Source organism: Acomys russatus, chromosome 9, assembly GCF_903995435.1.
Source record: "Acomys russatus chromosome 9, mAcoRus1.1, whole genome shotgun sequence".
In the NCBI taxonomy this organism is placed as follows: Eukaryota; Metazoa; Chordata; class Mammalia; order Rodentia; family Muridae; genus Acomys; species Acomys russatus.
This window is the reverse complement of record NC_067145.1, coordinates 48,914,266-48,933,734: the sequence shown is the minus strand read 5'-3', so window position 1 is coordinate 48,933,734 and position 19,469 is coordinate 48,914,266. Positions and strand designations below refer to the sequence as shown.

The following is a 19,469-nucleotide window of genomic DNA, read 5'->3' as shown; positions in this document are numbered from 1 at the left end:
TTCTGGTTCCAGGAAACCAAAGGAGTTTAAGTGGGTAACATAAAGTTCCCCAGAAAAGAGTGTCAGCAATCAGGGGCCTGGGAGAGAGGAGTCCAAGAGTCTTTTCCAGCAGGGGCATAATGGAGAGGGGGAGAGATAAACAAATGCGTCAGGACAGTGACCGTTTGAGGCCATGATTCTTTTCAGGATTTAAGTCAGGGCCTAGACTTCACTTCGGAGTGTAGGTGTACCAACTGCACTGGGGAGCTGGACCAAGGAGGAATGGAGGTGCTCTTTTGAAAATGCTCTGGAAATAGGACTCTTCTGATTGCGGGTGTTCTCGCTTCCTCCCTCTCTCATCTTCCCCTCCCCCTCCCTCTTCCTGCCCCTTCCTCAACCCAGAATTGTTGATTAAGATAGCCGTCATTTATTCACTTATCCAAAACCTATAACCCTACCAACTCAATTGGAAAGAACCATACAAAGTAGACAGAAGAAGTTTAGGACGACATCACACAAAGTGGTTAGTGTATATTTCTGCCAAAATGTGATCATTGCTTTCCTTGTATATTCTTTAAAAGCAAACAGAAAAAGAAACACCTTGACATGAATTCACATAGAATGGAACTTATGCTTACTAAATTCTTTTTTCCTGAGCTTTTTTTCTTCACCCAAAGAAGCCCCATTTGACCACAGGTCAGCTATGTAAGATGAACCAAAGGTATCCATACTTATTAACATCTTCTACCTGGTCCCTTCTCCCAGCTCTTCCAGCTTTCAGGAGAGAAATGAGCCCTCCGCGACACAGCTGCCTCCACCACTTTTCCTGGAATCATAACTCTTTATGAAAATGGAAGTCTGAGAACTTTTATCCTAAAATACCGCCTTCATTATGTGAACACACTTAAGCATGTTTTCTGTTTCCCAAACAGATACGAGGCACTTTTTAATCTACAATGAAGATCACAAGCGCTGTGTTGATGCTATAAGTGCCACCTCGGTTCAGACAGCAAGTTGCAACCCAGAAGCTGAATCCCAGAAATTCCGCTGGATATCAGAATCGCAGCTTATGAGTGTCTTTCAAATTGTGCTTGGGAGTGCCATTCGGAAAGGAATGGGACTCTATCATTCTGTATGCCTGTGACCCAAAAAACAAGCTTCAGAAGTGGGAGTGCAAAAATGACACACTCTTTGGACTCAAGGACACAGATTTATATTTCAATTATGGCAACAGACAAGAAAAGAACATTAAGCTGTACAAAGGTTCTGGTTTGTGGAGCAGATGGAAGGTCTACGGAACCACAGATGACCTGTGCTCGAGGGGCTATGAAGGTAAGAACAGAGGTCCTTTCCTCTTCTTATCAGCTATCTCCTTGTCTGACACTGAAACAAATAAACATATCCTCATATGGTCTGTATAAGAAACAGTAAGTCATCACTTTGAGGTTTTGAATTATTCTGTGTTCTAGACTGATGTGACAGTGACTAGGTGTGAGAAAATGTCCCCAATAACCATTAGTTATTGGTAGTTGATAGATAAACATTACCTTTGAGTGTATTTATATTACTTAATTTTTTAAATAATAAGTTATAGATTTCAGAAACATTTCACTGTGACCTTTGACTGGCAGTCTCCTATCTGACATTATGAAATTGTCTCATTAACACCAGCCAGTCTAGGATAAGGATAAGAAATGGTCCCAAGACCATCTTTACTTCAAATCACTGGAAATGAAACTCTGAGTGTTTCTGGTTTATTCTGTCTCTCTGGGATATTTAGAGATGATAACCCTCCTGGATTATTCCCACTGCCTCACAAGGTAGCAATCATATTTAGTACCCTGTTTTAGAGAGGGCAGCATGAACAGGGAGGGAAACTGCTTCATTTGAAGTTGGTTCCCTGAGCTCAGGAAGGGGAAAAAATCAGTGTTTAGCTTTCCCTTGTCTTGGCCAAATTTCGTTCCCTTGGAATCAGACAGCAAAACGGGTCAATTCAAAAGAACCTGAAGGCTTTAAACAAAATCTGTTCTCTTGAGTCAGATGCTGCGATCCCATCTCAAGTTGTATACTTGGCTATATGAGGCGTTTTCTAGAACAACTTCAAGGTCAGCGCAGGAACAGGCCTTTGGGGACAGGGGAAACCTATCCCAAAGTTACTTTGTTGCTGGAGCTGCTGCAGAGACTAGTTGAGCCTAGCCTATCACAGCGAGACCTCGAATGGGCGGGGTGGGTGGAGGGTGGGGCAGCTCTGTGTAGGAGGTCAGTAGACTGCGTCCTGTCTTCCTCTCTAAAGAGAAGAGTAGATGTTGAAGTAGGTGAGAGTGCAGTTCAGAGAAGAGTTATTTCCAGGTATTTACTGAGCATGATATAAACTGTGGGGGTCAGGCACTGGGGGGAACGGGGTGAACGGCTACGGAGTCCATGCAGAATCTGTGGACTCAGACTCTGGAGAAAAGACTCAAAGGTGCAGATCTAACTTTTTTGTTCAATATAAAGGCCTTTGAAAGATTGAAGGGCCAATCAGACCATCCCATGCTGGCCTCAAGCACCAATAGCAATCAATCAGGTTAGTGTAGCTCTGAGGGAGAGAGAGAGAGAGGAGAGAGAGAGAGAGAGAGGAGAGGAGAGAGAGAGAGAGAGAGGAGAGAGAGAGAGAGAGAGAGGAGAGGAGAGAGGAGGAGAGAGAGAGAGAGAGAGAGAGAGAGAGAGAGAGAGAGAGAGAGAGAGAGTGTGTGTGTAGGAGGAGGAGCAAGGTCACCTCAGGAGACTTCTGTAAAGAAGGGGAAGCAGTCAGCGCCCTAGCATTGGATCCATTTTGATACTTCACTAGTGTGCTAGGAGTCTCTAGTTAATCAACACTGTGTGCAGTGGATCCGGACATTTTGAGGAGTCTTAGGAGCCTCTGACTCTTCACTTGCTAATCTCAGTGGGCATCCAAAAAGTTTACCTCTACACTCCCCACAATAAACTTAGAAATTCCAAGAGTGGCCACCCAAGCAATGCCACCTTCCAGGGGGAACTCGATAGAAAACCCAAAGGGCAGGAGGACAAGGTCATCAAACTTGACTGTGTCAAATTCTAAAAAGGGGACAGTTGTCAAGTTGAGGAATTCAGTTTGGGCAATAGTATTAGAAGTCCTCTTGTTGGACTTATTGATTTACATCCGCCCCCTCCCCCCCCACCTCCATCATACTGGGCATTAAATCCAAGGCTGTAAACATTCTGGGCATGTGCTCTCCTGCTGAGCTATAGTCTCAGTCCATTTTTTTTTAACTTTTTATTTTGAGGCTGGATCTCACTATGTTGCCCAGGCTGGCTTTGAACTCACTCTGCAGCTCAGGTAACCATTAAACTTGAAGTCTTCTTGCCTCAGTCTCCCGAGTAGGTGCGATTACAGGCCTGTACCACTGGGCTTGCCATATTTTATTTTAAATCTAGACCTTTCTTTTCTGCCATTTGCTTTCAGAGAGGTGTGCAGAGTGCGTAGAGTAGCAATGGTCACATTTTAATGTGTTTAGAAACACATGGTAAGCTTGTTTAAATGTGTAGATTGCAGGCTTTACTCCTCCTCACACTCTTAATTAGTACGTAAGGAGGACTCAGGAGTCTTTGGATTATTTTTATGAAGAATTGAGTGACAGTTTTGAAGATCGTCTACCAGTTACATTTTGCCAGCACTTTGATGATCTTTCAATATTTAAAATAATCCCTCATAGGGGCCTAACCCTTCCAAATGACTTTAATGAAAAAAATAAATAAATTTCACATATGTGTATATATGGAGAGGTGGTAAGAGGGGGTGGGTGTCAGTGCAGTATTTGTTTTGAAAAAGGCATCTGATCTTAAGGACTGTTAAAGGTTGTCATGAACAATCTGACACAAATTCTTGAGTTCTCTGCAAGAATACTCCTTGCTCTTAACTGTTGAGCCATCTCTCCAGCCCCAGAGTGACCTTCAGTGCAGTATAGGTTAGAGCTGAAGACACACCATTTCATTGGAAAACTGGCTGACTGCAGTCTCTGAATTGTAGTCTTGGATACTTTAAAGAGATATCTGGAGCCAGTTGCAGTGCCACATATCTGTGATCCCAGCACTGAGGGAGGCAGAGGCAGGTGGAGCTCTGTGAGTTTGAGGACAGCCTGGTCTACAAAGCGAGTCTAGGACAGCCAGGGCTCCACAGGGAAACCCTGCCTCAAAAAAACAAAAACAAAACAACAAACAAAACAAACAAAAATTAGTTGGGCAGGGTGAGCCATGCCTGCAATTTCAGCATGCCAGAAACTGGGACAAGAGGATTAAACTTGAGGTCACTGTAGGCTAAATGTGGCAGTGTCTCAAAAATAAATAAATTTTCATAAATTAAAAAAGAAAAGTATTGACTGTAAAGTGTGTCTAAGGGTTTGAGTAGTTTCTTCTTAGGATATGGATTAGAGAATTATGCTGTTCCTCTGCCATCCCCCATCACTGTTGAGAAAGTAAGTGTGGAAGCAGATCCCCAGTGCAAACTGGTTAACTAGACTCAACAAATCCTGTGTAGTATTCATGAGTCAGAGGTTGATGTCTAGTGTTTGCTGCCATCACTGTCCACCTTACGCATTGAGTCAGTCTCTCACTTGAACCAGGTTGCTCTGAGGATCTGCTTTCACCTCCCCATTTTTTGTGGGTCCAAAGGACCCAAACTCTGATCCTAACTTGCAGCAAACTTCATAGCTTTAAGGCTGTTTTCCACCTAAATAATTACTGAGACTATGATTCTACCCAAAGAGGAAGGATAGCATCTGGTCTGCTGGGAGGAAAGGCAGAAGCTAAAGCTGGTGCTGCAAGAGCCTGTTGCCATGGTTTCCTCCATGGAAGGAGGATGGACCAATCCAAAAGATGCAGGGAAAGGGGTGGTGCTAATAAAGTTCCTAAGCATGTGCAACAATAGGTTGCCCAGCCAAAGACTTCATGGAGGCAGACCGGGAAAGGTCCACAGATTAGAAGGGTGGTACCAACTCCTTCCTATGCTTTGCCAAGTCTGCATACAGACGTGTGTCACTCACATTCTAAACGCAATCCCTGTGTCCCTCCAGCTATGTACTCCTTACTGGGCAATGCAAATGGAGCCATCTGCGCATTTCCCTTCAAGTTTGAAAACAAGTGGTATGCGGACTGCACCAGTGCTGGGCGGTCAGACGGATGGCTGTGGTGTGGAACCACCCCTGACTACGACAAGGACAAGTTGTTTGGATTTTGTCCATTGCATTGTAAGTAACCAGATTAAGGATGTGCCTGGAACAGTTACCATGACAACATGATGGCAGGACCTCGACTTTATGTAGAACATGTTCCTTTAATGTTTTCACACTTACAATTATTCCAGAGCATTCCCCCCCCCCCGTACCCCTGTACAGAGGCCATAGCTCCCATTTTGCCATGGAGAAAATGAACTATTGTGGCAAAAGACAGTTGTTTGTATTTAGGTGTTGAGAGGAAGATCAGGCAGCATTTCCATTGCTCCATTATTCCTTGCATGAAATAAGCTCTTTATGTTTACCCTTTACCTGCTCTTCTTGGTTTCTTGACTTATTTTCCCTTCTTTCTTTCTCTGTCTTTCTCCTTCCCCATCTTTTTTTCTACAAGGAATCAAACCCAACCTTGCACATACATGGTAGGAAAACACTGTACTATTGAGCTACATGCCCTGGCCCTATCAATTATTTGCTGAGACTTTGCTGTATATAGCATTATATATATTCAGTGCTGGAGGTAGGCACCCTATTCTCCCAAACCCCAAATGCTTTAGCTTTATAAAGCACATAGGTTAAAATGGGAATTTAAGCGGCACCAACAGATGTGTTTGGTGGGAGATGGCGAGGGCTTTCTTGTTTTGAGTCACTGTGTGCTGGAGCTCCCACTGTGATACTGACAGAGGCTTCTGAAGCTCAAGTGGGGTGGGATTTGATAGAGCTGGAAATCAAGGGAAGTGGGTAATACGCTTCAAAGTCCTCTGAAAATGGAAGTCCAGTGTTACTGGAACTAGCAAGACCACATCAAGTACCAGAAGTTGAGTTCTTGGGGTTCTTCTGTTCATGGTTAAGAATCTGTAGGAAAATGTGTGGCAGGTCTTAGGTGGGGCTGGGGGCAGGGCAGCTGTGGAAGAGGTTGAGGTCTTTGCTTTCCTCCTGCCTCTCTGAACATCCTTCTTGCAGTCAAGTGCCCTCCCTAAGTTACTTCTTGCTAGCCTCTCTCGCACCCACTGCTGGATTATCACAGCATGTTTCTTCACGGTACCCAGGACAGACTTTCTGCTCCTCCATAAAGGAACCTGGGCCAGAGAGGAGACTCATATGTAGTCCAGAACTGCTATGGAATTACCTGAGATGCAATACCATTGCTTTCTACTAATCGTTTTGCGACCGCAAGCCCCCACATCAGAATTCTTACTGTGCCAATATTCTAAGTCAGTAAAACTTAGCAAATTTTCTTATTGTCAGACTAGCGAGGTGTCTGAGCGCTTCCTCTACTTGAACATTTGGGTTTGTAATTCCTAATCATCTTGTTAAAATTACACTTGAGTTCATGCTCAGTGCCTTCAAGTCCAAAATGATACCACGCTCTGGCCTTGACTGAAATAGATGTGTTTATAACAGCATTTGAAGCTCACGGGCTTCAAGCCCATAATGCTGTAATTCTAGATGAAAGCAGATTTATTTGCTTCTCATATCAATATTTAGAACTTTGATTTTCTCTAATGTTTTGAAAGAGAAAGCGAAGGGGTTTTTGTTGTTGTTTTCTTTTTTTGTTTTTAAAGGACATTTAAATTTTCAACTGTTGAAAAATTGTCTTTCCGGTAAGAGTGATATTTTCTAAGTCACAGTTTTTCTTAGGGGTGTATGCTCCATGGGTCCAACCAATTATAGCCTCCTCCACTCAAGTGATATCAATAGAGCATTTTTTTCAGGGATGTGCGATGGATAAAGGGTGGAGAACAAATGGGCCACCAGTAACACAGAGAAGGCTTTGATGTGCTTGCATATGTGCTGGAACGGAATACCCAGTGTGTCCAGCATAATACTGTTCAGTCTTGTTAATTCTGTGTATCCTGTGTAGCCAAAATATATTTTTCCTGATATAAAACATATAAAAGTCAAATACCTATAGAAAAGTTGTTTTATTTCCATCTGCATAAAATTTTAATTTGGCTTTGTGGTCCATTCAAAGCAGAATTTTAGTTTATATTATTATTCTATACTAGCTTTAAGCCCAGTAGGTTTGATGCAGATGAAGAGGTATCAGTTACTGATCCGGTGACACCAAACACATGCTTCCATTGTCCTTTGGGCTGTTTACTGTAGTGTTTCCCTTCTATTTAGACACTCATTTTTCACATATCAAGAGAACAGGAACAGGAAGAGACCCCATTCTCCCAGTTGTCCGTAGCTTGCAGCTTTGGCATTCAGCGTCAGCCTCATTGGTTTTCTGTGGGAAGCTGAACTCTGGGGAGCTGTGTAGTCAGCCAACTTGTATGTCCATCGAGAGATGTGCTTTAACCCTTTGGTCTAAAATCTAAGAGAAACTTTCTTTAAATGAGTTATCTCGTTTTATTTTGGGGTCATTAAATCCACCTGACTCTTCCCCAATAAGAAAACATCTTCCTTTAGTTGACAGCTACAAATTCTAACTTATTCTAAGAAAACCCCATAATTATAAAATAGTCTTTAAAATGTTTGTCATCAAATAAAACCCAAGTAAGTCCCACTGGAAAGTCTCATTTACACAAACATTAAATTTGTCAGAGTCAGACCTAATTAAGTGTATCTTGGTGTCGGGAAAATGAATTTCTGAAAAGTCACTTTGCTGCCAGCATGGTGGGTTCAGGTGTCTGTGGACTTCCCTCCTGTACCCTTATATCCTAGAAGAGCATTCTAGACCACAGACCGTGGTCCATGACAAACCGTGCACTTATGTCCTCTTCCTTTCCTACTTCACTCATTGATCCAGAAGCTTGCACTTGTGTCCTGAGTGTTCTTCCTTGTGTCTGCCTCATGTCTGATGTCATCTGATCCAGATGTCCCAGCAGTGAGCCAGGGAGAAATGCCTCTTTCTTGCTTTAGGCACCTGAAACACTCTAGCTATGGTTGGCTATGAGAAATATACTCTTCATCTCAGGCATGGGGAAGTACAGATGGCTTTAAAAAAAATAAGTAAAAGGGTGACAGCAGATGATGCCATCATGGGAACGGGATGGTTTCTAAAATGCATTATTCACTGGAAGCATTTCCCATGTACACACCACTAACTCATTGTCTTCTTTCTCAGTTGAGGGCAGCGAGAGGTTATGGAATAAAGATCCACTGACTGGCATTCTGTACCAGATAAACTCCAAGTCTGCCTTAACCTGGCATCAGGCAAGGGAAAGCTGCAAACAGCAGAGGGCCATGCTCTTGAGTGTCACGGAGATTCATGAGCAAACATACCTGACAGGTAATAACAGAACTCAACATTGTAAGTAAAGTCAGATTGCTTGATTTCCATGTCGTGTAACCCAAAAGCAGATATGAAGAATTATTAATGCCACAAAAAGGGTTGTCCTCAGGCAGATGGTACAGATCACAGAAGAAGTCTGTGTTCAGAAAACAGTACCAGAGATGACAAATAACTGTTACTTCTTGAGTGGATTTTGTCCTGTCAGTTATGACTGTCTTTAGAGTCTATGTTAAGAAGGGTTCTGAGGTCAGGTGGTGGTGGCGCGCGCCTTTAATCCCAGTACTTGGGAGGCAGAGGCAGGTGGATCGCTGTGAGTTTGAGGTCAGCCTGGTCTACAAAGTGAGTCTAAAACAGCCAAGGCTACAGAAAAGCCTTTCTCGAAAAACAAAACAAAACAAGCAAACAAACAAACAAAAGGGTTCTGAGGAAGCTACTGTCAATGAGTGGTGTGCTTTTGGGATCCAGCAGAGGTATACATGTCTAACCTGAAGCAAAAGTTTTTTGTTAGCATCAGAGGGTTAAGACGTTAAAATGAAATGAGCTATTGGTAGCAGAGACAAGTCAATAATTCCTGGGAAAAACTAAGCCTCTTTTGCCTCGTGCCTCTCCAACTCCCAGATCTATTATATTTTCAAGTTCCTATAATGTATTGTTTGTCTTAAAAATCTATTATAAAATTGTGGAATTAGTATTTGATTGAGAAAAGTCTGTCTGTCTGTCTGTCTATCTATCTATCTATCTATCTATCTATCTATCTATCTATCTATCATCCCTAATACTTGTTCCTGAGGGCTGGAGAGACAGTTTAGTTGCTAGAAAGCTTGCCTGGCATGCTACAGGGACTCAGAGTGACCTCAAGAACTCTCTCCCCCCTCCCTACTCATCCAACTTAATTGTTCTCTCTAAAACAACAACAACAACAATAACAACAACAAAATAATAAGATGGGCCTGGGAGTTACATCAGTTGTTGTTATGCCATGGTGATAAAAATACCCTGGCCAAAAGTGACCTAGGGAAGAAAGGATTCCTTTTGGCTTATAGTCCCGAGGATAGAGTCCATCACTACGTGGAAGGCATGATGGCAGGAGCATGAGGCTGACTTAGCAGGCAGGAAACACGGAGCTCCCATCTGAGCTACACCAGAGAAGCCAAGAAAGAGAGCACAGGAAGTGAGGCTGGTCTATAAGACCACAAAGACCACCCCCAATGGCATACTTCCTTTAGCAATGCCCAACCCTCTAAAGGTTCCACAACCTTCCCGAACAGTGGCATGGACTGGAGACCACGTGCTCAAATAAATAGACCTCTGGGGGCTACTTTTCTTTCCAGCCCCTGCAGCGGTGCACACCTGTATTTCCAGCATGAAGGAAGTTGAGTCAGGAAGGCAAGATGTTCAAGGTCATCCTCAACCACATAGCCAGCTGTGGATCAGTCTGAGCTACAGGATACCTGCCTCAGATATAAAACTAAGCAAACATGGATGGGGAAGCAGATAGTATCTCTACATTGTCCCTGTCAGAGCTTGCTTCCTCCAGCTCACCTGACATTGCTGATATGTAATAGATCTTGGACCTGGACTGTTGTGTTTACAAGCTCAGTGGCTTCTAGTTTTCGATCATGAGACACCTTTACCTGGTTCCAAGGAGCCATCTTTCCACCTACAACTCCCACTCTATGCATTTTGCCTCTCAACAAAGTTCTTTGGTTCCTCGTGGGTCATATGGGTGTGTCATATTGCTCTCTGCCTCATTCAAGCTCAGGTTCTTAAGCTTGGTGGCAAGTACCTTTGCTACAGAGCCATCTTGCCAGCTGCATTGCTACAGTTGTTAAAAGTGAAGTTAGCGATCACATCACTCTGTAGGGGTAGAGGAACAGCTCTATCCAGTCTTGATGAGTATCTAGCCTGGGGATCTGTGTTTTGACTACATCCCTGGTGATGTGTAGGAGTGGACAGCAGCTCTATCCAGCTCGACCCTGTGTCCTGGTCTCTGGTTTCCATGTAGTCAGATGCACGGCCATGATTAGCAGGTGCTGTAAATGTGCCCATCAGGGCAGTGGGCAGGCCTGGGGAGATTCAGGGCTGAGTTCATCTCACATGTTTCTTTGAACCTCATTCAACTTCCAGAACGTAGTCAGCAGGTTTCCAGTAGAATCTGAATAGGAGTGGTTTTTCTAGGGAGAGCCAGGGCACTTCCTGCCTTTCTGTAAGTCAAAAATATCATGCCACATGGAAAGGTTATCTGACAGGAAACATAAATAAACCGTAAACAGAGGAAAGACATTCCTTTTTCAAGAGGGAAGATATTCGGAGTATTAGATATGCATTGGCTTATACTGAAGGGGAATCTAGGAAATACGGGTTTGGCTGATGGATGTTGGTGATAATACTCTGTTTTGAGAAATATGCACTCAAAATGGAAAACAACCCAGAATAGATAGAAAACATATTTTATAAAAGGAGTCTGGGAAATAAACAGGAATTTTTAAAAAGTGTATACTCCATAGTGTTGAGTCTGAAATTAAAGACTTTTGTTAAGATGGGTGTGGTAGTTGGCACCTGTTGTCCCCACCCTCAGAGGCCAAGGTGGGATGATCCCACGTTTGAGGCCAGTGTGGACTTCATAGAGAGACTGCCATAAAGAAACACAGATTTGTTGTCCTCTATTGGATACGGGCCCTGTGGAATTTACCTCTTAAGCCCGTATTAACCTTGTAAGCCAAACTGCTATTCCACTTTATAGAGGAGATAAGAGATCAGTGGGCTAAAACTGAGGCAGGTCGATTCATGTTTCAAGTTTGTATAAAAGGCTGAATTCGTGTTCATCTCTGTCTTCCATATGACCCCGCCCAGTCTCACTTATAAAGTAACAGGAATCTGGCATGCCCAAAGCTCCAGGGAGAGCCTTAAGTTGCTCACCAAAATATCCTTGTGCCAGTAAATGTCTTCCTGACCTGTAATCTGGCCTCATACTCTCCCAAGGGTGCCATGCTTCCATCCAGATGTGTACTTGCACATAGCCCACTGCCATTCTGTCTTCTTCACTCCAGCCTCTCCCCAGAAATGCCAGGGTGCTCCATTTAATCCTCAGTTCCTGAACCTGAATCATAACTATGTGTAATTTGAATGATCATTTACAGAACTCAAAGGCGATGGAGGAAGTGAAATTCGGCTTGTTATCCCGGTGTGTGGTGTGTGTGTGTGTGTGTGTGTGTGTGTGTGTGTGCATAAACCAGTTTCCTTTAGTATGGCCTGAAAATAAATGGAATATACATGTGGAAAGAAAAATCAGACTGCCAGTGTAATAATAATGGGCAGACTTTATTATAACTATGTTTAAATGTAGACTTAAAAGTAGGCACCATCATATTTATTACATGATGCATATACCAAAAATTCATGTGGGATTGATAATTGATATTTTGTGTAGCTAAAAATAAAAGTTCTTGGTCTGATCCTTTATAGAATTGCACATATGCATGAGAGTGAGCGGTGCACATCTGCTTTCAGTGACTTTTTTTTTTTTTGTGCTGAGGATGGAAGGTCACAGATACCAGACTTTTAAGTGACACACTTAGTACAAGACATGAATTTTGTTCCCAAATCACACTATTATTAATCTAAATCCAACATGTAGCTGCTTACAGTTGTGGGAATGATAGCCATCATGTGGACTCATTGGGCACATTACTATCTTGCCTAAATATGTCAATTTAGTTCTCAAGATAAGCTTAGAAGTGCCATGGAGCTGAGGGGTACAGGATTCAGTGTCTGCCAGAGCATGGCTTTCTTAAACAGCTGCTGTCATTTCTCATCATGCCAGGCCTGGTAATTTAACTCAAACCTGATTCAAAGCATACTTTAATTCTTCACCAATCAGTGGGTTTTTTATAGTTTTGGAAAAATGTCATGCTGTTGTTTGTTTATTTTTGAGGCAGAATTTTGCTATGCAGTCCTGGCTGGCCTGGTACTTACTATATAGGTCAAGCTGGTCTCAAACACATAGCATTCTTCCTGTTTCAGCCTAGAGTGCTGGGATTATAGGCGTCTCCTGCCACAATTAGCTCTTACCTTCTTAGTTGCTAATATACCTAGTTTAAACTTTTTATTGACACATCGTGAGTTTCACATCATGCACTCCAGTCTCATTCATCTCTCAGTCCCTCATAGGCACCCTTCACCCTTTGACCACCCCCAGACAAACAACAACAAAAATAAAGCATAAAAAATGTCATCATGGGAGCTGTAGTATGTCACAGTGTATCTCACAGCACATCCCTCTGTCCACACATCTTCACTTGCAAATGTTCATTGCAATGAGTCATCAGTCTTGCCTGAGATTCCCTGGCTTCTGTGACACTACCAATATTGTGTCCTCACCGGGACTCCCCTGGTTATCCCATTGCTACCCTGTGTCATAGAGATTCTGAAGCTTCGTTACAACAGGACTGGCCCCTTCACACCCCCCAAACTTTCAGTGATGATATATATTTGAGATGGGCCAACTCAGAGCCCTGGGTCTGTGGGAGGTAGCAGAGCTGGACAGTGTGCAGGCTCTCCCTTTTCTCTACTACCAGGGATGAACTCTCTAGCACCACTCACACTAGGCCACCCAATACCACCATCTGCAGGAAGCAGGGCCAACTCTTCCATTCTCATGCCTTCAGAGCTGGTTTTGGTTTCCCCACATCCACACCTCCAGAGCCAATTCCACTGTGTTGCCCAGTCAAGGCCTGTGGCCTACTCCCAAATGCTGTAGCCTCGGAGGGGCTGGGCCAGCTCTCCTGTTGTCATATTCTCAGAGGTGGCTCACTTGCGCCTTCACCACCAGGGCCAGCTTCACTGCCCAGAGGAGGAGTGGCTAATATTATTAAAGTGCCAGAGCACTTACTTCTTGTAATAGCTATATTTAACATTTTAAAATGCTACTAATTTTTCCACTTTGGAGACAGGGTTTCATCTTAAGCCCTTTCCCCTTTTTATTTTTTTATTTTTATGTTTTTGGAGACAGGATTTTGTTGAATTCTGGCTGCCCTTGAACTTAGTTTGTAGAACAGGCTGGCCTTGAACTCACAGAGATCTACCTGCCTCTGCCTCCTGAGTAATAGGATTGAAAGTTTGTGCCACTATGCCTGGCTCAGTCTCTTACTCTTGATTCTTGTTGGCTCAGCATCCTGAGTGCTAAGGTGATAGACATGCGTCACCATGTTCAACTTGAAGTGGTATTTTAAAAGAACATTTTCTCTAGTATATCTCCCTGGAAATATGAGTTATTGTTATTCAAGTTAATACAACTTTATTTATATTAGAATTTGTGAAAAATCAAAGATTCACAGTAATTGTCTTAATATATAGGATAATATGAATTCAATATTGATTCTGGAACATTTCTTCGAATAGTCTAGAGACATGTTTTCTCTTGTATTTAGGATGAGGCAACAATTTTTGTTCATCTCTTCATCCTAAAGGGGTGATATATTACTCAAAATGGATTCAATAATATATAAAAATAAAGTAAAATGAGTTATCAGTGACACAAATAATTATAAATTTGACATAATACAAATGAAGAATATTTGATATTTATAACTAAGGTTTAAGACTTCCCCTCTTGATGACATCTTTGGCTTTCAGATTTGTTAATTTTACTTTATGTGCATGAGTATTTTGCCTGCATGGACGTATGTGTACCACATATATGTCCCGGGCCTATGGAAACCAGAAGAGGACATCAGCTCCCCGGGCACTGAAGTTGGGATGGCTGTGAACTACTGGGTGGATGCTGAGAACTGAACCATAGCCCTCTGCAAGAGCAATCAGTGCTATTAGTCACCATGCCACCTCTCCAGCCCCTGGATATTTATGTTTAAAGGGGGATTAAATGCATTGAAAATACTTAACCGAACCTAGGGTTCTGATTCTAGTATGCACAACTACTAAGGTGTTTAACCTGTCGATCTCTCATTGTCCTAGCTGTTCCGTTAAGGGACTGGACTAGAGGCTTCCCCAAATATAATGATTCTGAGAGAGCTGTGCTAGCTCTTCAACGTTTTTCTCCTAGAATGCATGATAAGAATAAATGAGGTCTGGAAATGGCTCAGCAGTATAAGAGCTCTGGCCTATTTCCAGAGAACAGAGGCTCAATACCCACAACCACATAGTAGTTCATAACCAAATCTCCAGTTCTAAGGGATCCAATGATCTTCTGATTGCCTTGGACACCAGGCACATATGTGCACAGATATCATGCAAGCAAAATACCTGTTCACATTAAAAATAAGTGAACTTGAATTAAGTGTCATTGAAATTTACATATCAGTTTAAGTTCTTTTTATTTTTCTCATATTATTAGTTCATGTTAAAAAGTCATAATAAGAGCTGGGCATGGTGGCAAACATCTTTCCACCCAGTGCTTGGCAAGTAGAGGCAGGCAGATCTCGGTGACTTTGAGACCAGCCTGGTCTTTGTAGTCAGTTCTGGGTAAGCTGGGGCAACATAGCAAGATACTGTCACAGAGAAAAATCAATTAATTTTTAAGAAGTCATAGTCAATTCACTTTCAGCACGTGCCTCCAGTACTGGGGACAGTTTAATAACACAGCTGAATAATATCAGCTTTGTCAGTGCCCTCAGATGCTCCTGTCTTGGCTTTGCCTTTGTTAGGGGAGAACAAACTGAGGGCAGGATGCAGGCATGATTCCCCAGGAAGCATACTGTACTTGGAATTGGGGCAGGTGGATGCGATGTCTGATCCTTGACGTTGTCATGGTGCCCCGCATCCAGATTGTTAGTATAAGACACCAATGTGCACATGTGTACGCTAATGGAAAACTAGAAGCAATTTTAGTGGCTTTGATCTTCTTCCGAGTGACTTTCGCTGAATCCAAACAATGGTGGAACCTGAGCACTGTTGTCATATGGTCTCAGGTTCGAAGTTTAGCTTCGTCATTTTATTTTAAACTCTGTTTCCGTGTTACAGATGATTAAAGATTATCTGTGGAGAGTTTCAGACAATTGTGCAATCAGTTTCAGTCATTTTCACACATTACATTCCTGCCTCTCACCAGTGCTGGAGTGATTCTTTTCAGCAAGGCCCCCTCCCTACCTCCAAGTCTCCTTTTGTGTGTGGTGTATTGAGTTTTAATTGGCGTTTCTTGGCTGACCTTGGGTGGAAAGTTATTTCCTGGGACAAAGGTAACTTACCAGTGGCTACACCCCTCAAGAAAATGATGCCCCCCCCAGCAGCTGTTAATTGCCAATTGTCCCTCCAAGAGGAGTGTGGCCACACAGTCCCCTCCCCTATCTATGATGGTATATGGGAGGAGCTTGATCTTGTGCGGATGGTCACTGCGGCGGTGAGACTGTCAGGGCAAGGGCTTGCCTGTACAACATCCTTCCCTCTACAGCATCTCTCCCGGTTCTCTGGGTCTTCCATTCTTTCTCTCCCTTGTGTTGTTTTTTTTCTTTTTGCCTTGGAAACAACAAGGCAAATACTGGCTTCTAAATACTTTAATGCTTAGTTGGTCACTCTCACAGGAGTTTCACTTAGGAAAATGTTCCTCAGATTGATCAGGCAGCATAGACTGGCAAGTTTGTCTTCTAACATGTATACAGATTTCAGTGTTTTTTTTTAAAATAAATCAAGGCATATGTTTATAAATTGTTTCCCAATAAAGATTAGAAAATTCCTACTTTAGATATTTGTTAAAGATACAAACAGTAAGAAGTTGAAATAAGTTAGCAGGTCTGTGCAGCATTTTAATTTTATTTCCATATTGGGCTTCAGAAGTCTAAACCACTGTTACTATTATTTATTATCTGCCTAAATACAACATTGCTTGTGTTGGCAGAAATGCTAAAATTTTCAGTTTAATCACCATTTATAAAGTAGCAAAATTGATTTAAAACATATCCTACAATTCTCAAGATAAGCTATGAAATTTAAACTTGAGGTAATGAGTTATGACAGTGCAGGTCAAAGTGTTTAGTAAATATTTTCTGTCATAGAGAAGCTTTGCTGTTTTTAATAAAGTAAATCTTATTTTTACTCGCAAAGGAAGGAAGGAAGCCATTATTTCATGAGTTAACATAGTCATGTCCACATAAGAGGTGCTTGCATCCCCAAGAGAGAAGACAGTGCTACAATAATTACATTGCACAGGAACTTTATCCAGAGCCACACTAGCTTTTCTGTAGCTGCCAGTGCAGGTCGTGGCTCTAGTTGTTTTAGATTATTAGGGAAAGTTTTAGCAATGTTAATCACTGCTTCCCTCATATTTAAGAAACAGATTTGATTTAAACATTTCTGTGTATGAGTGCATTTGGAGTCCAGAAGGCATTGGGTCTCCTGGAGCAGGAGTTACAGATGGTTGTGAGGCACTCAGCATGAGTGCTGGGAACCCTAATAAGGGTCCCCTGAAAGAGCAGTAAGTGCCCTTAACCACTGAACCATCTCTCCAGCACCTTCTCTTACAATTTGGATGGACATATCTAATTCTGGATTTAACTACACTATAATTTCTGAATACCTGTTTTGTGCTTGTATTTGGCTTCTTCCTTATAGGACTGACCAGTTCCTTGAGCTCGGGACTTTGGATCGGGCTCAACAGTTTGAGCTTCAGCAGTGGTTGGCAGTGGAGTGGAGGCAGCCCGTTCCGGTATCTGAACTGGCTACCAGGTAAGCTTAAGCCTGGTACACTTAAGCTTGAGTGTAATTCATCGGGATATCTTCCTCACATTACACTGAGACTTCAAAGAGACTTAATGGAACATAGCTCATTTCCCATCATGCTTTGAAATCTGCAACCTGGTTTACTTGTCTCCCAGGATAATTGCAACAGTCAGGATGTGTTCTGTTTGATGTCTATACTCTCCAAGTGGCTTTATTTGTTAAGGTTTTTATATTTAAAACAATTTAAAGATAACAATTGAGTAAAGATAATAGAATTATCACTATCAATATGTATTTGTGCTGTATCAACATTGTCATTGTGCTTGAAAAGATTATCCAGCAACTACTGTAAAATTTAAGTGCTTCCCTTTTGAAGTGGCCATTGTCCTCCCTGAATTTGATGATTATCTTGTCCTACCTGAATTTTTAAAATTCCATTAAAAAGTGCTTATATATAATATACACATAGTTCTGATATTTACAATGCTGTACAGACATCAATGATCTTACACATTTGAGGTGGCACTAAGGATGGAGCTTAGGGCTTTGTGCATGTTAGACAAGCCCTGAGCTGTGTCCTCACTCCTCTGTATACATTTAATTTTGAGACATTCTCACTGCATTACATATGCTGGTCTTGAATATACTCTACTCCAGGGAGACACTGGACTTGGGACCCTTCTATCTCAGCCTCCTGAGCATCTGGAATTTCAGTCCTGTGACCTGAGGCCAGGCTACACAAATACGTTTGTGTCTAGAAATATCTACAAGTATACAGTATGAATTTAAGAGAACTTAATGTTCTGGGTTGGTGAATTTCTCATTATCTTGGGTCATGAGATATTTTTAATATTACCATGATCTTAAAGCTGATGATAATACTGTTCTGTGCTGTTTATAATATAATAGGATTGGATTAAAATACTATCACAACCACAGAGGATAAAATTCTATACTAACTGCCGGGCGTGGTGGCGCACGCCTTTAATCCCAGCACTTGGGAGGCAGAGGCAGGCAGATCGCTGTGAGTTCGAGACCAGCCTGGTCTACAAAGTGAGTCCAGGATGGTCAAGGCTACACAGAGAAACCCTGTCTCGAAAAAAAAAAATTCTATACTAGCATAAACACTTATCTACGATTTTATTGACAATACACGGTTGGATCAGGGGATACTCTTCAGCAGTTCTGATTATCTGGAAGTTAGAAAATAGAGTGGCTGGATCACTTCCATGTTGTCATAATATGCAAGTTGACCGAACACAAAAGGAAACTGATTGCTGTATGTAACTTGTACATATGAAGCAATTCTTCAGAGATACATAAAGATCAGTTCTGAAGTGTTTTCATCTGTTGTGTAGGAGCATGCATGTGTTGTCAGCCTCTCTAACTGCAGCACACTACCAAGCCTGGTTTATTGTAGAAGAGTACAGTAATTGATTAGTGATGTCTGTCATGGAGAAGGAAAGAAGGGGAGTACATTAGTTATGTCTTTTTCGGCTTTACTGTAGACACTATTGAGATGGCATTTGAAAAGCTGAGGTTTTCCCTTCCTTCCTCCCTTTCCTCTACTTTCTCCTTCCCCTCCTCCTCTCTCCACAACTCCACTCTCATCCTGGCTTTGCTCTATTGCCTGGTTATCTCAAACAACTGATGCTTGTGTTTCTGCCTTCTGAGTGTTAGGAGCTATCACAAGTGTGGATGGCCATGCCTTACTTCAGGATATATCTCTCTCTCTCTCTCTCTCTCTCTCTCTCTCTCTCTCTCTCTCTCTCTCTCTCTCTCTCATACACACACACACACACACACACACACACACACTTATTGTGAAATTCCAATCTTAATGTATTCTCTTGTGCAGGATGAACACAGGGCTATTGTTTGAATTGTTTAATACTAGAAATCATGACTGATTAATCTATTTTTGTGCTATCCCCAGTCCCATGACTTGAGTCTTGAAATGATAAGGTTTTCTTTTCTTCTGGAATACGGGAAGTAACTGTCATTGCATGTGACTATAGACATCCTTTTTCTTAAGTGAAGATATCATTTGTCTGCTGTTCTTGTGCTCAAGGGAAGTTGGGACATCACAGCTGGGCTCAGATGCTTCAGACAATGCCAAACTACTTGTTAATCGACTATGGTTCATTCTTCCTTGTAGTGATTAAAAGTATTGCAAGAATAAAGCAGACCATTTTCTCTACTATAGAACTGTATACAAAGTTTAATAGCCAGCCCCTTGTAGTCTTATATCTCACTGAAATAATTTGAGGGTTAACTTAGGTGAATGCATAATAGGACATGTATCCATTGTAGTAGACAAATGATACATCGGAGGATGTAGGGATGGATGC

The 19,469-nt window shown here is 42.1% G+C and overlaps 1 protein-coding gene across 1 annotated transcript in view; it reads left to right on the top strand.

The window, feature by feature from the left end:
• The window catches only part of Mrc1 (mannose receptor C-type 1), a 103,318-nt gene that overhangs the window by 33,519 nt on the left and 50,330 nt on the right, over positions 1–19,469 (top strand). Inside the window, 5 exon segments of the mRNA XM_051151288.1 lie at positions 912–1,056; positions 1,058–1,311; positions 5,052–5,225; positions 8,281–8,445; positions 17,011–17,124. Of these exon segments, the coding sequence (XP_051007245.1) occupies positions 912–1,056; positions 1,058–1,311; positions 5,052–5,225; positions 8,281–8,445; positions 17,011–17,124 (852 nt within the window).